Source organism: Bombus bifarius, unplaced genomic scaffold, assembly GCF_011952205.1.
Source record: "Bombus bifarius isolate JDL3187 unplaced genomic scaffold, Bbif_JDL3187 scf7180000009200, whole genome shotgun sequence".
Taxonomy (NCBI): Eukaryota; Metazoa; Arthropoda; class Insecta; order Hymenoptera; family Apidae; genus Bombus; species Bombus bifarius.
This window is the reverse complement of record NW_022884965.1, coordinates 2183951-2200742: the sequence shown is the minus strand read 5'-3', so window position 1 is coordinate 2200742 and position 16792 is coordinate 2183951. Positions and strand designations below refer to the sequence as shown.

Here is a 16792-nt window from a genome sequence, read left to right as displayed (position 1 = left end):
GAAAATAAATTTGAGATTTATTCCTTTTCATTTACAATCGAACTATATAACATTTTTGATGATTCATTTGTAACTTGTAACTTGTAGAATATTTTCGAGTATCAGCACCAGCCCTGTTACGATATTAGTTCATTAGTGGCGTTGTCGTTGTCATATGTAGGCGTGTTCAGTTGGAGTTACTAATTGTTACGACTTGACGTGAGTTTCAAAGTTCTCGTAAAGTGATCTTCAATATCTAAGAAAATGGCAAACAAAACAAGTTTTCATATTTTATTAATAGTATTATTCGTTTTCTGTTGTATTCAGCAAGGTAAATATTGCTCTGTACAATGTATCGTTTAGTTTTCCTCCTTAACCTCAACATATTTGTAAGAGATAAATTATGAAAAACAGAAGCTTTATGCAATTTTTTTGTATTATTAAATTACCAGTTGTACAAAATATTCATCACTCTAATATATTACGTATATGCGTATAAATAAATAATATTTTATTACATTAAAACAATTTCGACAATTTCACTTTATAAACAGACGATAATAATTGCTACTGTATATTTTTACAGGATTATCTATCAAATGCTGGGTTTGCAGATCCGATTCTGATCCAAAATGTGCAGATCCATTTGATAATACCACTGTACCCATAACTGACTGTAAACAAGAACCTGACTTAGAGCATTTGCCAGGTGTAAGGCCTACCATGTGTCGTAAAATTCGTCAAAAAGGTGTGTTAATAACTCCAAATTTTTTCGTAGCAAAATAACCTTTTGCAGGAAATGTTATAAGTTAGATTTTATTTTTATTCTTAGTCAACGGTGTATGGAGATATTTTCGTAGTTGTGCGTATATGGGAGAACCAGGAATTGAGGGGGATGAAAGATTTTGCCTTATGAGGACAGGGACGTATAATATATTTATGGAATATTGTACTTGCAATAGCAAAGATGGCTGCAATGCAGCCTCGTACAATCACAAAAGCATATTTACTTCAATTATAGCTTTAGCAATTTCGTTAAGATATATACTTGTTTATACTTTATAGTGTTGGCCATGTCGACAGAGCTAACTAGACAATATATATTTGAACATATTTTTTTTACAACATAAAGATTCTCTTGTACTTACTAATGCAACATTCTTTTCAACAATCATATGATCTGAACTTCAGGGAAATAGAATATTCCAGTTACAAATTAGATCATACTCACTCAAAAACCATTTTGTACCATTGAACAATTCTTTTTTATAAGTGTTTTAAAGTGCCTCTCTGTGCCTTACTATCTACCAAGATGATAATGAACAAGGTATTTTTAAGACAGTTTTTTAGTAATATAGAATATTGCAAAGATACATTTTTATCTTTTCTCAGAGTATTGCAATTTTTTAGAGAAATATATTTTTATTACTATAGTATAATTTTTAATCCAAGCACATATATGCTTGTATCATACTTACTGTTTAATTTAGACTTGGTTAGTACAAAAGATTGAACATTATACCAAACAAATGTATTGAATAGTGTTAATATTTAGCACAATATAAATAAGACTGTAAATTCTGTCTATTAGAAACTTATAAATTTAGTATTAATATGATACGATTGGGCCTTTTTGTATTTTTGTATGCATTTTCTAGAAGTGGTTAACGTTGCCACAGAAATAAAGCTATGATTGCTTGCATAATATATCATTCCCTTATATATGTTTTGTACATGTGTATGATGAAAAAGAGAATGAATAAAGCGATATGGAAAACATTCCGTGTAAAAAAATAAAAATCATCCTTTATGTATAACAACAGGTGTATTACATATAAAATATATCTCTGTCATACAGATGCGTGCGTTAATGATATTGTACATATAAATCTTTTGGTGTGACTGTTTAGACCTTAACGATATTCCTCGAAATACAATTAATTTCCGTAATAAAATACATATGCAATTAATTGCAGCAATATAAATAATTCTTTAAACAAAATACAATTATTTAAGATATAATACGTTAATGCCTACTTTCGAATAAAATTACATTTGAAACAATGAGCGAAATATTTATCACTACCATTTCTACTAAACAAATTGAAAATCGTCATAATGTAAAATATCCTACATATGTCAAAAAAAAAAAGAAAAAAATATTTTTCCATTGATTTTCTGATTCATCTTAAAAGTACCTCAGAAAAGTGCTAATACAAAATAAAAAGTGGATCCGCTAGATTTAAATAGAGTAAAAACGCATCGTTATGTCCATATTATACATCTTACTGAGCAGCTGCTAATTATCTGCTTACAATTTCCTCTGGCACAAAATTTAATGTATATCTTCATTTCTCCCTTTCACAATTAGGATTCGATGAATTTCGTATTCGTTTCTATTCAACGGTGGTAACCACTTATTTATTGGACGGTTCTATTATTCCGATCCTCGGCAGAAACTTTCACAAATCTGTCTTGGAATCGAGGACGGTTGTATAAAACAATCGATATGTACAATCAAATCGATAAAATACTTTTGTGCAAGTTGTCTTACAAAGAATCAAAAAAAAAAAAAAAAATAAGGAAAGCGGAATAAAAGTAAATTTCACGAAAGAAATAATTTACAATACGAATGCCTTTCATATTCACAGATGTTTGCCTAACATAAGTATTCTTTGGAACGACACTATCGACCGTGCGCTTAAATATTCATAACATTCGCGCGAATCGAAAGTAGGTTTATACTCGAAGGAAAACTGAATAGACGTCGAAGTTTATTGATCTATTCACGTTCTCACTCGAATGCCTGCCATTTCGTTATCTGTTGTCCCGATTTCGCTAGAGCCTGTTTCCACTGTTCACCATAGGTTCCACCAACATCTGGTCCTATTACAAAATGACCAACAGTCGTTTTCTTTCCTGAAATAACATCAAATGTTCATAACTAAGAAATGACCAAACAATTGATAAAACTTTCTCACGATGAAATTTCGCTAGAGCAATGTGGCTTACCTAATTTATTTTTCGAGACGAATTTAACAACAAAGCTAACATCCTTCAGTGCTCCCTGATACGGATTATCCGCGATCACTCTTGCCGAGTCTGGCGCGAATTTCATAGACACGCAAGGTGCGAAACGATCGCTTTTCCAGAAATGAGTCACTCTACCGTTGTCTACAACAGACATCTTGATATACATCTGTCCTTTCAAGGCTTCATGCTCGTGCATTGTCTGTAACGAACATCTCAGACGATGCAGAGACAGTGTCAGTTTTTCGCTACCCTCTTCGTTCTTGTCTGTTTTTTCTTGACACAGTGACAACTCCACTTGGCCTTTCTTATTTTCCTTCTATAACAATGATAATGAAAAACTATTTAGTATAAACATGTCCTTACTCCAAAATTTAGGCACAATATCTATTTAACTCTTTTACGCCCGATATTATGTATATGCAACATTGTACTCTTATATGTTATTAATTAACTAAAAGATAAATATCGATAAATGTATGTTTTCAGTAAAACTAGCCCCAAATTTCAATACATTGTGTCTTGTATTAAATGATCCGAGGAAAATATATTTTTTTATTAGTGACTGATGAAAAATAATTTTTTCACAGCAGGAGAATTCAGTCTTGAAAGGATTAATGAAAAAGAAAAAAGAAAACATGGTATAATATAAACAGTATAACGTGGTATAGTAATACAGGGTGGTTGATAACTGGTGGTACAAGCGGAAAAGAAGTCGAAAATATAGAATAAAAATTTTTTTTTTTTAATTTTTCCATCGAGACAACGATCTACAGTGAGATCCGTTATAACGTACCGCACGCGTACCGAGCGAAAATTCAAAGTCGAGTTTCTCGAAAACAAAGCCTCAAACGAAAAATTTTTATTCTATATTTTCGACCTCTTTTTTCGCATAGAATCACCCCCTTTTCGCTTGTACCACCAATTACCAACCACCCTGTATAATATATGTATTTGAAAATGTACCCTGTCTTCAGCTCCAGAAATGCCACTAGCAATTGGTCGCAATGGCTTCCACATATCTCCAGTAGACACATCACTTGGGTGTTTTGCTTTGTGTGGCTTTGTGGTGAAATTTTTCGGGTCCAGGGAAATCGTCGTGGCGCCTACAGTACGTCTCTTATCAAATAGTTTCCTTTCCGTTGTTGTAGTGTCCGCAGATTTATCCGATCCCTTATTAAACAACTGACTGAGTAATTTATTCTTCGTTGGCTCCTGATTCTCCGAAGAGGCACCCTGACCATCTTTTTTCTTATTCCCCTTTTTTGGAGATTCTTTAGTGGAAGACGAAGTCTTCTCTTCCTTCTTCTCAGTCGCTATCAATGGTTTGTCCTCGAGAACCGCGTACAAAGTCGCCACGATGAATCTGGATCCACTGATTTCTTCTTCTACCACTTTTGTTTTACCAAATTTCTGTTTCGTCTCTTTGCGTAGAGGAAACGTGAATTCCTCGTTCCATTGCGGCCACGACTCGTTCTTCGACGTTGTCTCGAACTTCTCCTTTCCCGGTATTAGCTTCACCTGGAATAGAAGCGACTTACTTTCCTTCCTGTCTGAATTCTTGCTTTAGATATAAACAGTTCATAGTGAAGTGAATGTTAGCTATAACTGCAGTTACTTCGATCAAGAACATTTTCGTTGAATTTGTGTGAAATATTCGAAACTTATCAGGGTAATGAAGTCACGAATGGGTCACGTGGAATTGTCATTCTACGCCGTTCCCGTAGTTATTACTCACGAATTTTACATAATTACACAGCCTAGCAACATGAAAATTCCTTTCAAGTTACGATCAACATCATTCTCCTTTCAGCATACAAAGGAAACAAGACGACGGCAAGTGCATCGAGCCAGAGTCTCTCCCGACCATTATAATTTATTTTATTTCAAACGTATCGTACGGAGATAAGGGGACGTTGTACGATTCCCACACGACGTTATTGTCTTCTAAGATTCGTGAGTCAATGACGGTTTTGATGTAGGCGCGCAAGTTTCGTGCGATTATTTCATCGAGTTACGTAACTATAGATAATGATGCCAAAGATCACAGTCTGCCCACCTAGATATCTAGTCCATCGTTATATACCTTGACTACGTAGCTGTTGACGCGTGTGAAGCCAAAATTCTGTGGCAAGTGACGAGCTCCCAGTACCGTCACATGCAGCGCTTTCTCGTTGATCGAATGAACGATCCTAATGCCCACTTCCGGTTCCAGATTCACCGTGCGATCTAACGGCGTGGACACGGTCTTCAGCCCCGTGTCTATAAAACTCTTGATCTTTGCCAAAGCCATTATGGACGTTCACTGCTGGATGTTCTCGATAAATATGTGCCTTCTTATCGATCTCGAGCGATTAATAATAACTCATGGTTGGAGCAATGACAATTCATGAGGTCATCAATAATTCAATATCCCTTAACAGGTCGTTACTGCAAACAGAGAAAGCAAAATCTCGTCAAAATTACAAAAATAATAACATGGAAGGCAATATCTGGATACTCCAAAACCTCTACTAAATTGCTTGCTTTCGTTATCTATCATATGCTTTAATCGATAAACAGTCGTGTTTTTTCCGCTTGAAGCCGACTTGCCACGAAAGCCATTGACAATAATCAAACGCCGGTGTTTACCGCGCTTTGGTGCAACGCTCTTCGCGGTTCTAGACGAGCGATAAGACCCCAGCGGAAACAGTTGAGCTGCGATCAACGTCGATGAGTAACGGTAAATTTCAAAGTGACTCGCTGATCGTTCGAATAAGACTACGAAGTTACTCTGTCTCCTTGACAATCTTAAACTTCGAGCAAATTCGATCATAAAAACAGGTGATTATATCTATCAGCTGTTCCATCGAACGTGCTCCATCCTCATAAATATAGAATTTCAAGTTATAATAAGATCACGAAAGGAATTTATTCGAAGAACTGCATCTAGCGATCGAACTTTCTCCAACCGAGGAAAATTGTCCCGGTCACCGGGCGTTGTCACCTGTTCTTCGGGAGAAAAGTCCGCTTAGAAACAGCGTACGTACCATAGTCACGATGATTTCGACCGGCTGTGAAGCGTGGCTTGGAACTGGCCGTCGAAGCTCAAAGAAACTGGCCGGTTTCTTGATGAAGCACGTTGCCAAGGAACGTTCACTAAGCGCGTTTACGACGATTATCCAGGACGAAACGTCAGATCACCGTTTCCATGACCACAAAGGCGAATATAAACACGTAGCAGGATAAAGGTTGCGTGTCTTTCACTGGCCATGCACTACATCGCCACGCGGCTCGATCTCTTCAGCTCTGTTACGCATCGTGTGGTTGATTTGAGATAAGACTATGTACGTCACTGAGAATCACTAGAGTTTTTGTCTAATACGTAGACACACGCGTGTTAGGAATTAAAAGCAATTACACGTTGAATCGTTACCTAGAGCTTCGAACGACGCGCTACCATGGTATGCGACCGGCGCTCTCGCGTGGGTTCCCTTTATAAGGGGGCAAACCGACTGCAAGCCAGGGACGGACTATTTTGAAGGTACTATTTTTCGGGCATTTGTATTACCATGTAGAATTTTGATTCGTTAGAAGGATTTTAGCAATTTTGAGGGAAATTGTGGAAAATTTTGTTTGTTATAGATATGAACAACAAGTTACAAATATCATAGATATTATAAATGAAATAGATATTATGCGTTACACATATAAGTATGAAATTAAACACGAAGGAGCTACTAGTTGATGAGATTGATATGAAAAGTATATTCTGGCATTTACATTGTTATCTATTAATGCGTGTTATTATTTATAATAAGGCACATCAGTGTAATCGACAGGAATGATGTAATCTACATCGAGATTATTCTTTAATGAATATTATTACGTTCAACGTTTCACGATTTGTAATTCAGTATATGTTTCTACAAATATTCGTATAATATTTATTACATGTGATATGTAACGTGTAATACAAGTTGAGATGGCAAATGAAAAGTAGATTTGTTAATTGGCTGCAAATATTCGTCATAAGTGTTTCATTTTTAAGCAGCAATGTATTTCATTCGTTAGGATAGGGCATGTGAAATTATTTTCACGCTCCTGTCGCAAAAACTGGCCAGTCGTACTAAAGTAGAGTCACTACTCGTACACTTCATCGTATAATCTTTATAGACTTTACTGGGTTTCTGACGCCTGTTGCGCACACAAGGTCGCGCATTGATGTGCGTGTGAATGTTTGTAACAGTATGGTTACACGTGCATGAGGTGTATGCGTGAGTAAATACGACGTAGTGAATGAGAGTGTATAAATACAGTGCCGTAGAAACGACAAACGTAGCCCTTCGTCTCGTAGTATACAAGACAATTTCAAGTGTATTATGATAATAAATTACATAATCAAATTAGATTAGGAAAATCCATGAGAGATGTAGATATGTATTAAAAATATTTATATTATGACTTTAGTTATGTCACTGTTTAATCAGTTTTTTTATCTTTTAATTAATGATTAACCGGTAGATTTCGAGTAATTAATAATTAGAAAGCTTTAAATGCTACTTTTATTATTAAAGGAAGTAACGAGAAAGATTGCGAGTAATAAAAGAAAGGGATATCAAATTGACGCGTAGTAGATCTAATTGTAATGTGTAACAATATCAGAGACAAACAACAGAATTCCATATGCATTCCATAATGTAGCACAGTGTATTGTGTCGCATAAAAAACTAATCGCGAAGATGATCGCGGCATCATGAATAGACGTATAAAATGCAATATATATGTATATTTATTTATTTATTTGTTTATCTTTTTTCATTTAATTTACTTAGTTATTATTGAATTTTTGAAACAGTATATTTCTTTTAGTTTCATCCCTTGTGATAGCTTTGTGAATCCAGATAACTGTTTATGTATATTTTCTAAACTTTTTATTTCTATTACATGAGATTTGTTTTTCATTAAAATTGTGACATTATTCGTTTGTATTCCATTGACAATTTGTTTGTAACTATTTAAATTATTACTTGTCAAGTATAATCGTCTTTAAAAAAAATGATTTACATCTTTAGAGGTTTTGATACGTGCCAGTGTGTCTATCACTATGCACTTAGAATGTTACTCTACGAATAATAAACTACATTGATCACACGTGATGACATGCAAGGATACGTTTAATAGACATATTGACCTTCGTTGCTCAGCATCTTTTGCTGTCATGCTTAGAATTATTGGGGAAGAGCATTTGTTCTTAAAACGAAACGATACTGCTTCAAAAACTACAACAAAGTAACCAGTGAATTATTAAAGAATCATATCCTACAATCTAAACTTTTTAATTTCATTTTTCCAATCCTGTTAAATTAATCTTAAAGTAATTATTAATTTAATCCTTTTGAATAAAATAAATTTCCTGCGTATCTATTTGAAATTTAAAACCAAAAATTCGGTACAATGTTGAAATATATAATTTTAGCGATCAATGAAATATATTCTAGGTTTCAACATTGTCTTCAAAGGATTTCCGGTTCGACTTTAAGTCGAACGCTTCCTACATCCGTCGCTAGATGGCTCAACTTATCCTCCAAACCCTTACTTGCCCCTACCAACCCCAATAACGACCCTCCCTCCTGTGAACAGCTGTTCTTCACCGCCATGGCGCACGCGACTTCGTGGCATCAAAAACGCTCTCAACGTTTTCGACTTTACCGGTTCGAAACGATGTTTACGTGTCCCGCGTTATTGCATTTCGCGTCACATTTTCGGTCATAGAACAATTCTCGTATAGAATGAGTGCGGGAAAGAAGTGTTCGTGTGTTGTGTCAAAGTGAGAACTTTAGGTTTTTTCATTCGCGAGGTCCACCGGTTTGTCACATCTGAGAGGTAAGTGACGCATTACCATTTGATATTGTTTCTATTTACATATAAATATAAATGTTATACACATAAGACGAATATTTCACATAATATGATACATATAATATGTGAATATGGAACATAACATGTATGTATGGCGCCCATAAACATATCCTTTGATGAGAGTGGTGCAATTAGAGTTCAAATATAAAGACTATTTGCGACCAATTCGATAAAACAATCGAGTGATTTTTGACTTTGAAGCATTGGCAATATAGTTTGATATATAATGCTATCGTGGCAACGAGTGTCACTTTGTAATTCCAAACTTGGCTGTTGATTTTGACATATGTCTGTTGATATTGTTGGAGAATATATCTTTCCAAGACCATTCATTGCGACGTGACAGTAACAAAGATAGATCGATTTATGTAGTATGAAATAATCAGAATTCTTTTGGGGTTTTGTTATATCTGTACAATAATTTTATTAGAGTAATTATTTTGTAAGGAAACTAATCCTAACCAAGGCGTCTTGTAGGAACCATTATATTAGTAGGAATTGCTCATCCTGTCGTCAGGTGGCAGCACATGACTATATATTTGAATTGAAACGCGGTTCTTAGAAGTTGTCATGTTAGTACATAATTAATAATTCAAATCTATCTTGTCTGAAATTAATGCGTATTTCTTTATTTTCATATCGAATCTTCAACTATCACTGTTTGCCTCCTATATAAATATAACAATTCAATTCCAATTATTATAAATAATTTAATATAACGAATCAGATATATCTGCCATACATATCAATTTATCAGTATATTAATATTATTTACATAAGAACAGATTACATCAGGAATTATTCAACAATAGGAAGAAGAAACGAAGACCGGGACAAGACTGAAATTGTGGCGCATAATAATAATTTAAAACTGCGTTACAACGTCTATCCGTTTTTCTTTTATTTTATCTGCAGGATGAAAGAGAGGATGTTGAAGTAGAAAAACTTTTCATTCCTTTATATAATTCACGTTTCTCGTTTCCGCGTGCATGCACCTCCATCTTCTTCCATCACTTCGTTTCTCACTCTTCAAGCCAACCTCGGCTTATTTATTCGTTCGTCTATTTATTTCTTCTTCTAATAGCCTGAAGAACTTTAATCACAACCACATTGCTCTAGTTGTTCGCGCGTTCTCTCCGTTTCACCCTTTGTAATTTAATGAACTTAACGCCCCATTTTCCAGCTTCGCGAACCACCGTTTGTCTCGACGATGAATTTCATCCCCTCGTCTTACCTTTTCTCTCTTCGCGTCCCCGTTATAACGGACTCTTTTGTGTCGCGCAATTTAAAAGTTTTAGCCTCGGTGGTGGAAGATGTGCGAATCGAACCTGAAGCAGAGATCCGCAACTACCAGGCAATTTTATGCAACCGTTCTTTTCATTCCACGATGGATAGTCCTGAAATATAATTTACTTATCTGGATATAGTAACTACACGGTGATATGATCGACAAGATGCCATTGATCGTTATTTATGGAGCTGTTACTTAAGCTTTGGTTAGGTTAACCAAGTTATGTATTTTCAATTTTACTAATTTGAAACTACTTTATTAATATACTTAAAATGAAATATTCTTTTAATTTTCAAGCGAAGTTGAGAAGTTTCCAATTATTCCTTAACATGAAAGGGGTAGCTGCTGAACAATGTTGTTTCTAATTACATGTATTAACATTGATTCCTTAAACAAAATTATTCTTTTTCAACGTTATTTAAATTAGTATAGTGATCTCTTTCTAGAGATAACATAATCTCTCTTTAGAGATTACATCTGTTTCTAAAAATTATGTACGCTGGTAGAGTGTCGTTTAATTTTCATCGTAGCTTACCCGAACAAACTGGTTCGGCTGAAATCTCGACGAACAATAATCGTAACTCGCAATATTTGCATCGGCAATTGAATATTCCGTGGAACGAGTTTCATTCGGTGGAAACCACTGCTACATTACTGCTGTTAGTAGTAACTAACTCGTTCGAAATATTCTAGGATACTTGACCAAAATTATACGAAAATATATGCGGCTGCCGAAACTAGCAGCGCGTCATTACCTGCATTTATCGCGCGTCGTTATATCACGTATCGTGAAAGCTTGTTCAACCATTCCTTTGAGCCATGGTTCGGCCCTTCAAGTACATTAACCGTCCGGTGAAAAATGATTTCGTTACACGAGACGTATTATTCAGCTACGCGGGCGTAACGTTATTAGCACTCCGTCGGTTGCCAGCTCTCCCGGCAAGTTAACGAATTTCGACGGGGAACTTCCGCGGCCGGAACTTCGAAACGCGTTCGTAAATGTAATTCGCGGCTGGAAATTAAAAAACGCCCTGGTTATTCCGATTCACTGGTCCGTAAAATGCCTATTCGCTTTAATTAAGCTAGAGATTGGTTGATATTCCCATGAAACATTCTACAACTTTTGCCATTCACCAAGACGGATACACGACGATCCTTCCAGTTTTACAAGCGTATGACGATGACTATTTTCACGATGGACATTGTTCATTTTTCTACATACTGTTCGTTTACTGCAACCTAGAAGAGCGTGTTAGATTACTCGGGATAATTTTGTGACATGAAATAGTTCTATATAAGCAATGTTGGCTTGAACTTTATCGATGTAAGCTTGACTGAATAAAACAGCCGTGAGTTGGTGACCTGTACCAGGAGTAAGATTATGAGAAGAAACTGACAATAAAGATATGAAGCCAACAGATTTATTGGTAATACTATTTTTCAGAATCAGGAAGTTTGCGAGCGTGAATCAAATATCAATTGGGATACTATTACATCTTTTGATATTCCGTGTTTTTTTTTATAAAGATTTAGAAATTTTTCTGTTTGGCAACTGGCAAATTATATTATTATATATTTTGGTGTTGGCATAGGTATAATACAAGCTTCGTTAAAACTACCGATCCTTCTACTAGTTTGTCATTCTCTGTATTTATTACCAGCGTGTCCCGGCATATTTAGTTTCTCTTTGAATAGCTCGCACATCCCTTTAAGTGCATCATTACCTATTCCCTTTTGTGTCGACCGACTTTCCGTTCACCGATGCATCTCTTCTTCCCCAGTTTTCAACCGTCTTGTGCATAGTTCAGACAAAATGAATTGCAAACTGTCTGCTATTCTGACTGCAGCTTCTTTCAATTGTTTTTCTACGCCTCTTCCTTCTTCTAGCTTCACCTCTGTAGGTGGCTGAAATTCGAGGCTGATTTGGTATAAATAATTAATAAAACAATTTTCGTATTCTTCTCAAAGATTTTCTCTGAGGACTTTTAAGGGTAGTTTTGATTAGAACTTGTATTTTTATCGGCGTTTAAGTTTAAGTTCGGTCGTAGTTCTCGATTGAAATAGAAAGAACAAACTGAATATCACTAATGAATATATGAATGAATAAATACGTCGCTTGGTTGGGATCCAGCAGGTTTGTGTGCTTTGCCAGCATGGAAGTTGAAATAAGGGCGTACGGTAATTCAGACGTAAGTAGAATGCCGAGTAACTTCTAGTCTCCTGTTTTTAGAAAAAACATCTTTCTTGAAGCGTATATACATTGGGTCACGAAAGTGTTCGGTTACTTAGCATAAAAATCTTTTATGTATATATTGTGCGTGTTGCATAAAACATTTTGAAATTTCATTATTACTGCAATTAAACCATTATCATAATTATATGGGTAAAATTTCTACATATTTTCTCAAATTTATTTCCATTTATAATAATATAATCACGATAATCGTGTCTTATTATAGCGCTAATGAAATTTAAAAATGTTTCATATAACACACATAGTATATTCATAAGAAATATCTACAAGTGTTTGAATACTTTATAATTTTTAATTAAATCAATGCTGAAAAAAGAAACTAAAAGATGATGGAGTTTCGAACGAATACTTTTCCATTTAATTGCAAAAGTCCAACAAAGTTGCACAAACAGAACAGTTTCGGGACAAATCGCTTTTTCTCAATAGTTTCGAATTTTTATTGGATTTTTAGAGTTGGCTGCCAGATACGATTGGCGTTCGGTAACGTTGATAGATGACAATTATCGCAAATAAACAATCGGCAGTAATGAAGGCGGGCCGAAACGCGCGGCAGCGGCTCATCAATCGTCGCCGCGAGTGCGCAGACAGAAATTTCATTTATCGAGAAAGTTTAAATCAAACCGCCATTACTCACGGTGCCGCAACTGTGACCGGCCGTTTCGATTCCACCAAAAGCCAATTGAAATTCGTTTCGTCACCAGGACCGTTGTATCGCTTCACCCTCTTCACCCCTTTGCCTTTTTAGCGTCTGGCTAACTGTTATTTGGAAATTTCTGAACGGACGAATTTTCGTTTCGTATTTTTTCGTTACGTGTTCTTTCTGTTCCTACCAGCGGTAGCTGCAGGAATTTTTATTGTAGTGTCTCTGGGAGCGTGGAAAGATAGGGACATGAACCAGTTTCAATATTAAAGCAAAAATATAATTCACGAACGACTAACATTCAGAAATTTAGGTATCTTCTTTTTTATAATTCTTGTTCTTGTTTTATAATTCTTGTTTTAGGAAGAAGAGCGGATATTTGTTATAATTTGTGTGTAATCGCCAAAATTGCTATTCTTACGTATTTTTACGTTTCTTCTACGTTTTATATGGAAAAATTGTTTGACGTTCTTTAAGGTAGTTTAGACGATTATAAAACAGAATACAAAGGTACGTGGACTAATTGGTTTCGATCTGCAGAATACACGAGTCGCTTTGAAATTTGGGGTCGTCGAAAGTCCGAAACAAAATTGATTAGCAAGGATTATTCTTTTCAAAGAGAACGTTGATTGAATCGACGGTATCCTCTGGTTCTGCCGACCGGTCTGATTAAATTTCTCAGTTGGAAATGGGTAACGAGATTTCGGCGGAAGTGACCTGGATTGCCTGAAGGCAGCATAATACGCTTCTAAGTACGTCGCATTTCCTGCTGATTTCGGTCCCACGCGATTGCTATCTTCAAATGAGTCGTCGTTATTGTCTTGACCATTATCAATTGTCATTCAAATTACTCATTAAGGGGTGCTTAGCACTCTTCTGAATAATGCTTAATATAAATTACTTAGATCCTTGAAAGATTCTAATTTCTTAACATTCTTTCATAGTCGATCGATGATTAAGAAACTAATGAAAACGAAATTCACTAAAATTATGAAAACAAGGATATTCTAATTAATGTGTGCGGTTCCCGCAAAAAATACTTGAATTCTGTTATTCTATTTTCAAATACAGGACTAACTCTCCTTGACGTCAACCATATTCTACATATCACCAAATTTCGCGTCAGAAATGTTCACGATTAGCTGAACAGCGATAAACTTTTCATTTCTTACTGTAAACGAGGCAACACCTAAAACGATTTCAATATCTCAGTTTTAGACTAATATGTCAAAAGACGAATTGGACAAATATCCAAATCGCGTTAATATACATAAAGACACGATTCGCACAAGATACTCGCAATTAAGGGATCAATCAATGCATACGAAATCTTTCAATATTTTTGAATCTTTTCACAGTGAGATATCCTGTAAATACAAAAGACACAGTTTTACATCAGCGATCATTACTTTATTAGGTTCCCTTGTCCAAAATGTTCAACCGATGAATACAGTTCCTAACGTTCGGAGAAACGAATTCGTGGCTGAACTATGACGCTATTGGTCTTTCTGTTTCGAAAGTTCCATTTAAAAAAGCCTGTGCAATGGCCACGAGTATCCCGTTTCCTGCTCTATTGTCGATGATTTATTCAATCGAGAGGTTGTCGATATTTATCGTTCGGGCCCGGGTCTCTCCCTGGGCACGAGACACTCGATGAGATAAATCATATTATCGTGGACAAGTAGCGGCCAGTACGTGGCAATCTGTGCCGATGCCAAAACGGTCGGCCGCGTATGAACATGGAAATCATATTAGACTAAAACCACATTGCTTAATGGACGCCATCTGCCTTAATCCCATTATCCCCCGCAATTCATCACGGTTGCCCTTTTCCCTTGCCGTTGCGATACTGTTTGCTGTAACAACGAAGACCTGCTACCTATTGTTCTATCTTGTGCGCCTAGCTCGCGCCCTGTTTTCCTTTGCCGGAAATGTTTGATGAGATGATTTTCCGTTGTATTCAGACGTCGAATTTTGACGAGTGTTGATGGCCATTTAGATGCAAGAAACGTGATATGATTTTAACATTCAATAGTCTTTGGAATTTCAATACTCTTTGGTTAGGATAGATAGTTGAATGAGAATATTTAACAATAGCGTTCGAACTTTCCTTGCACAAAATTCTCGATAAAAATTGGGAAAGAATATCGGAAGATAACGATTTCATTAAATAGATGTACCACTGATGTTAGTTTTTTCGATCTTTTAATTACTGGCAATAATTAAACGAGAATACTCGAAGTTGTTGGACAATTTTTCTTGCTTAGAATTCTGAGTGAAAGTGGGAGAAAGTTATGGAAGACGTCCAGTTCCTTCGATCTTGAATCACATTGTCATTGTATAATATCATTGCCGGCCGCGTTTTCTCTATTTTAATTTTGCTAATACATATTTATGAGAAGATATTTATGAGATTCGTTGTCATAGAATATTTCGCAGAGGCTCGTGTCATTTACAAACGTTATCAGGGCATATTGCATCGGACCAGAGCAGCGTCTCTTCTCCTTTTTTTCACGACACACTATACTGAACGTTGTCGAAACGCAAAACAGTGTTCTCCATTCCGAGCCGGACAGATCGATCGATTAAAATGGCCGATGGACCGGCTGAAAGATTCGGATTCGGGTTTCAATCCAGAGATTCGATCGGATTGCGATTCTTTCTCGGCTAGCAGCAATAAAGGGAAAAAACACGATGAAACTGGTCGCTTGCGCGCATTCTGATCGCCAGAGCGACGCGCGGAGTTCGCAAAGGTTTCGCTCTGAACGCGAAATGGTTTTTAATATTCCCCAGCGACATGTGAACGTATAAAGGAGTTCACAGCTACCCTGACTGTGTTCTCGATGTTCATGCTTAACAGAGTGGAATCGATATTATTCGCTGCGAGAGGCGGCACGTTGACTGGCCTGGCCCCGGTGCTTGCAAGTTTTTGAATTTTCCTCAAGAAATATATTCGATGGATGTTGGTTTATAGAAAGCGTCGGCGGCGGTAGAACGTGGGGGCGGTCTTTGTTTGCGTGAAATCTTAAATCGAAGGGATTTCTTGTGTACATACGGGGGACGGTATTTTCTAAAGTCTCGAAGTTCGAGCCGCGATAGGAAATCGATATTCCGTCCGGGCGAATTGAATCGAAAGTTTCGCGCGGCTGCGAGACAAGAAACGCGGAAACTCGATAAACGACAAATCCGCTACGGGGCGGGCCCCTTCCTATCTCGAACTTCGACTCCTTCTTCTTTCGGTGACGTATGGAAATAGGAAAGGGAACGCTTTCGAACATCGTAACGGCGATCTATTAGCGTGGAATTTCTCGCGTAGGTACAGACAATGTTGTACGAGCTATGTCTCGAAAGTATTCAGGTATTCTCGACATCTGGAGAATGACTGGTGTGATGTTGATGTAACTTAGCGATCACGTGGATCATGGAAATTCTCTGTATATCCGTGAAAAATGGTTTGCTCGTTGGGATAGCAAAATTTTAATTAATGTCCGGTTAAATGAACTGAATGCATCGTTACGTTTCTGTTATACAATATACGTTACATTTGAGTTTTATTTATTCGAACTTCAGTTATTGGAACGTAGGTTTAATCAGTGTCTGATTAAATGAACTCTTGTCGATCGAATGAAAAATCACGAAGGAAATTATTGGATTTCTGTTATGCGAATTCCAATTATAAACTGAGTTCTATTGTAGC

At 36.3% G+C, this 16792-nt stretch overlaps 3 protein-coding genes across 4 annotated transcripts in view; 2 read left to right on the top strand and 1 right to left on the bottom strand.

Moving 5' to 3' along the window:
• Positions 1 to 134: 134 nt before the first annotated feature.
• Positions 135 to 1758, top strand: LOC117214240. The gene is made up of 3 exons (XM_033460150.1): positions 135 to 310; positions 566 to 727; positions 812 to 1758. The coding sequence occupies exons 1-3, from the start codon at positions 244 to 246 to the stop codon at positions 1042 to 1044; spliced, it is 462 nt and encodes a 153-aa protein (XP_033316041.1). The 5' UTR covers positions 135 to 243; the 3' UTR covers positions 1045 to 1758.
• A 7-nt stretch (positions 1759 to 1765) lies between these two features.
• On the bottom strand, positions 1766 to 6479 carry LOC117214239. The gene is made up of 5 exons (XM_033460148.1): positions 6039 to 6479; positions 5096 to 5439; positions 3976 to 4530; positions 2992 to 3328; positions 1766 to 2898 (listed from the first exon to the last, which is right to left on the bottom strand). The coding sequence occupies exons 2-5, from the start codon at positions 5300 to 5302 to the stop codon at positions 2774 to 2776; spliced, it is 1224 nt and encodes a 407-aa protein (XP_033316039.1). The 5' UTR covers positions 5303 to 5439; positions 6039 to 6479; the 3' UTR covers positions 1766 to 2773.
• Positions 6480 to 8641: 2162 nt separating this feature from the next.
• Positions 8642 to 16792, top strand: part of LOC117214510 (bifunctional heparan sulfate N-deacetylase/N-sulfotransferase) — a 366996-nt gene continuing 358845 nt past the window's right edge. For both annotated transcript variants that reach the window (XM_033460676.1, XM_033460673.1), the window contains exon 1: positions 8642 to 8874. The gene's annotated coding sequence lies outside the window, so the exon portion shown is untranslated. The remainder of the gene's footprint in view (positions 8875 to 16792) is intronic.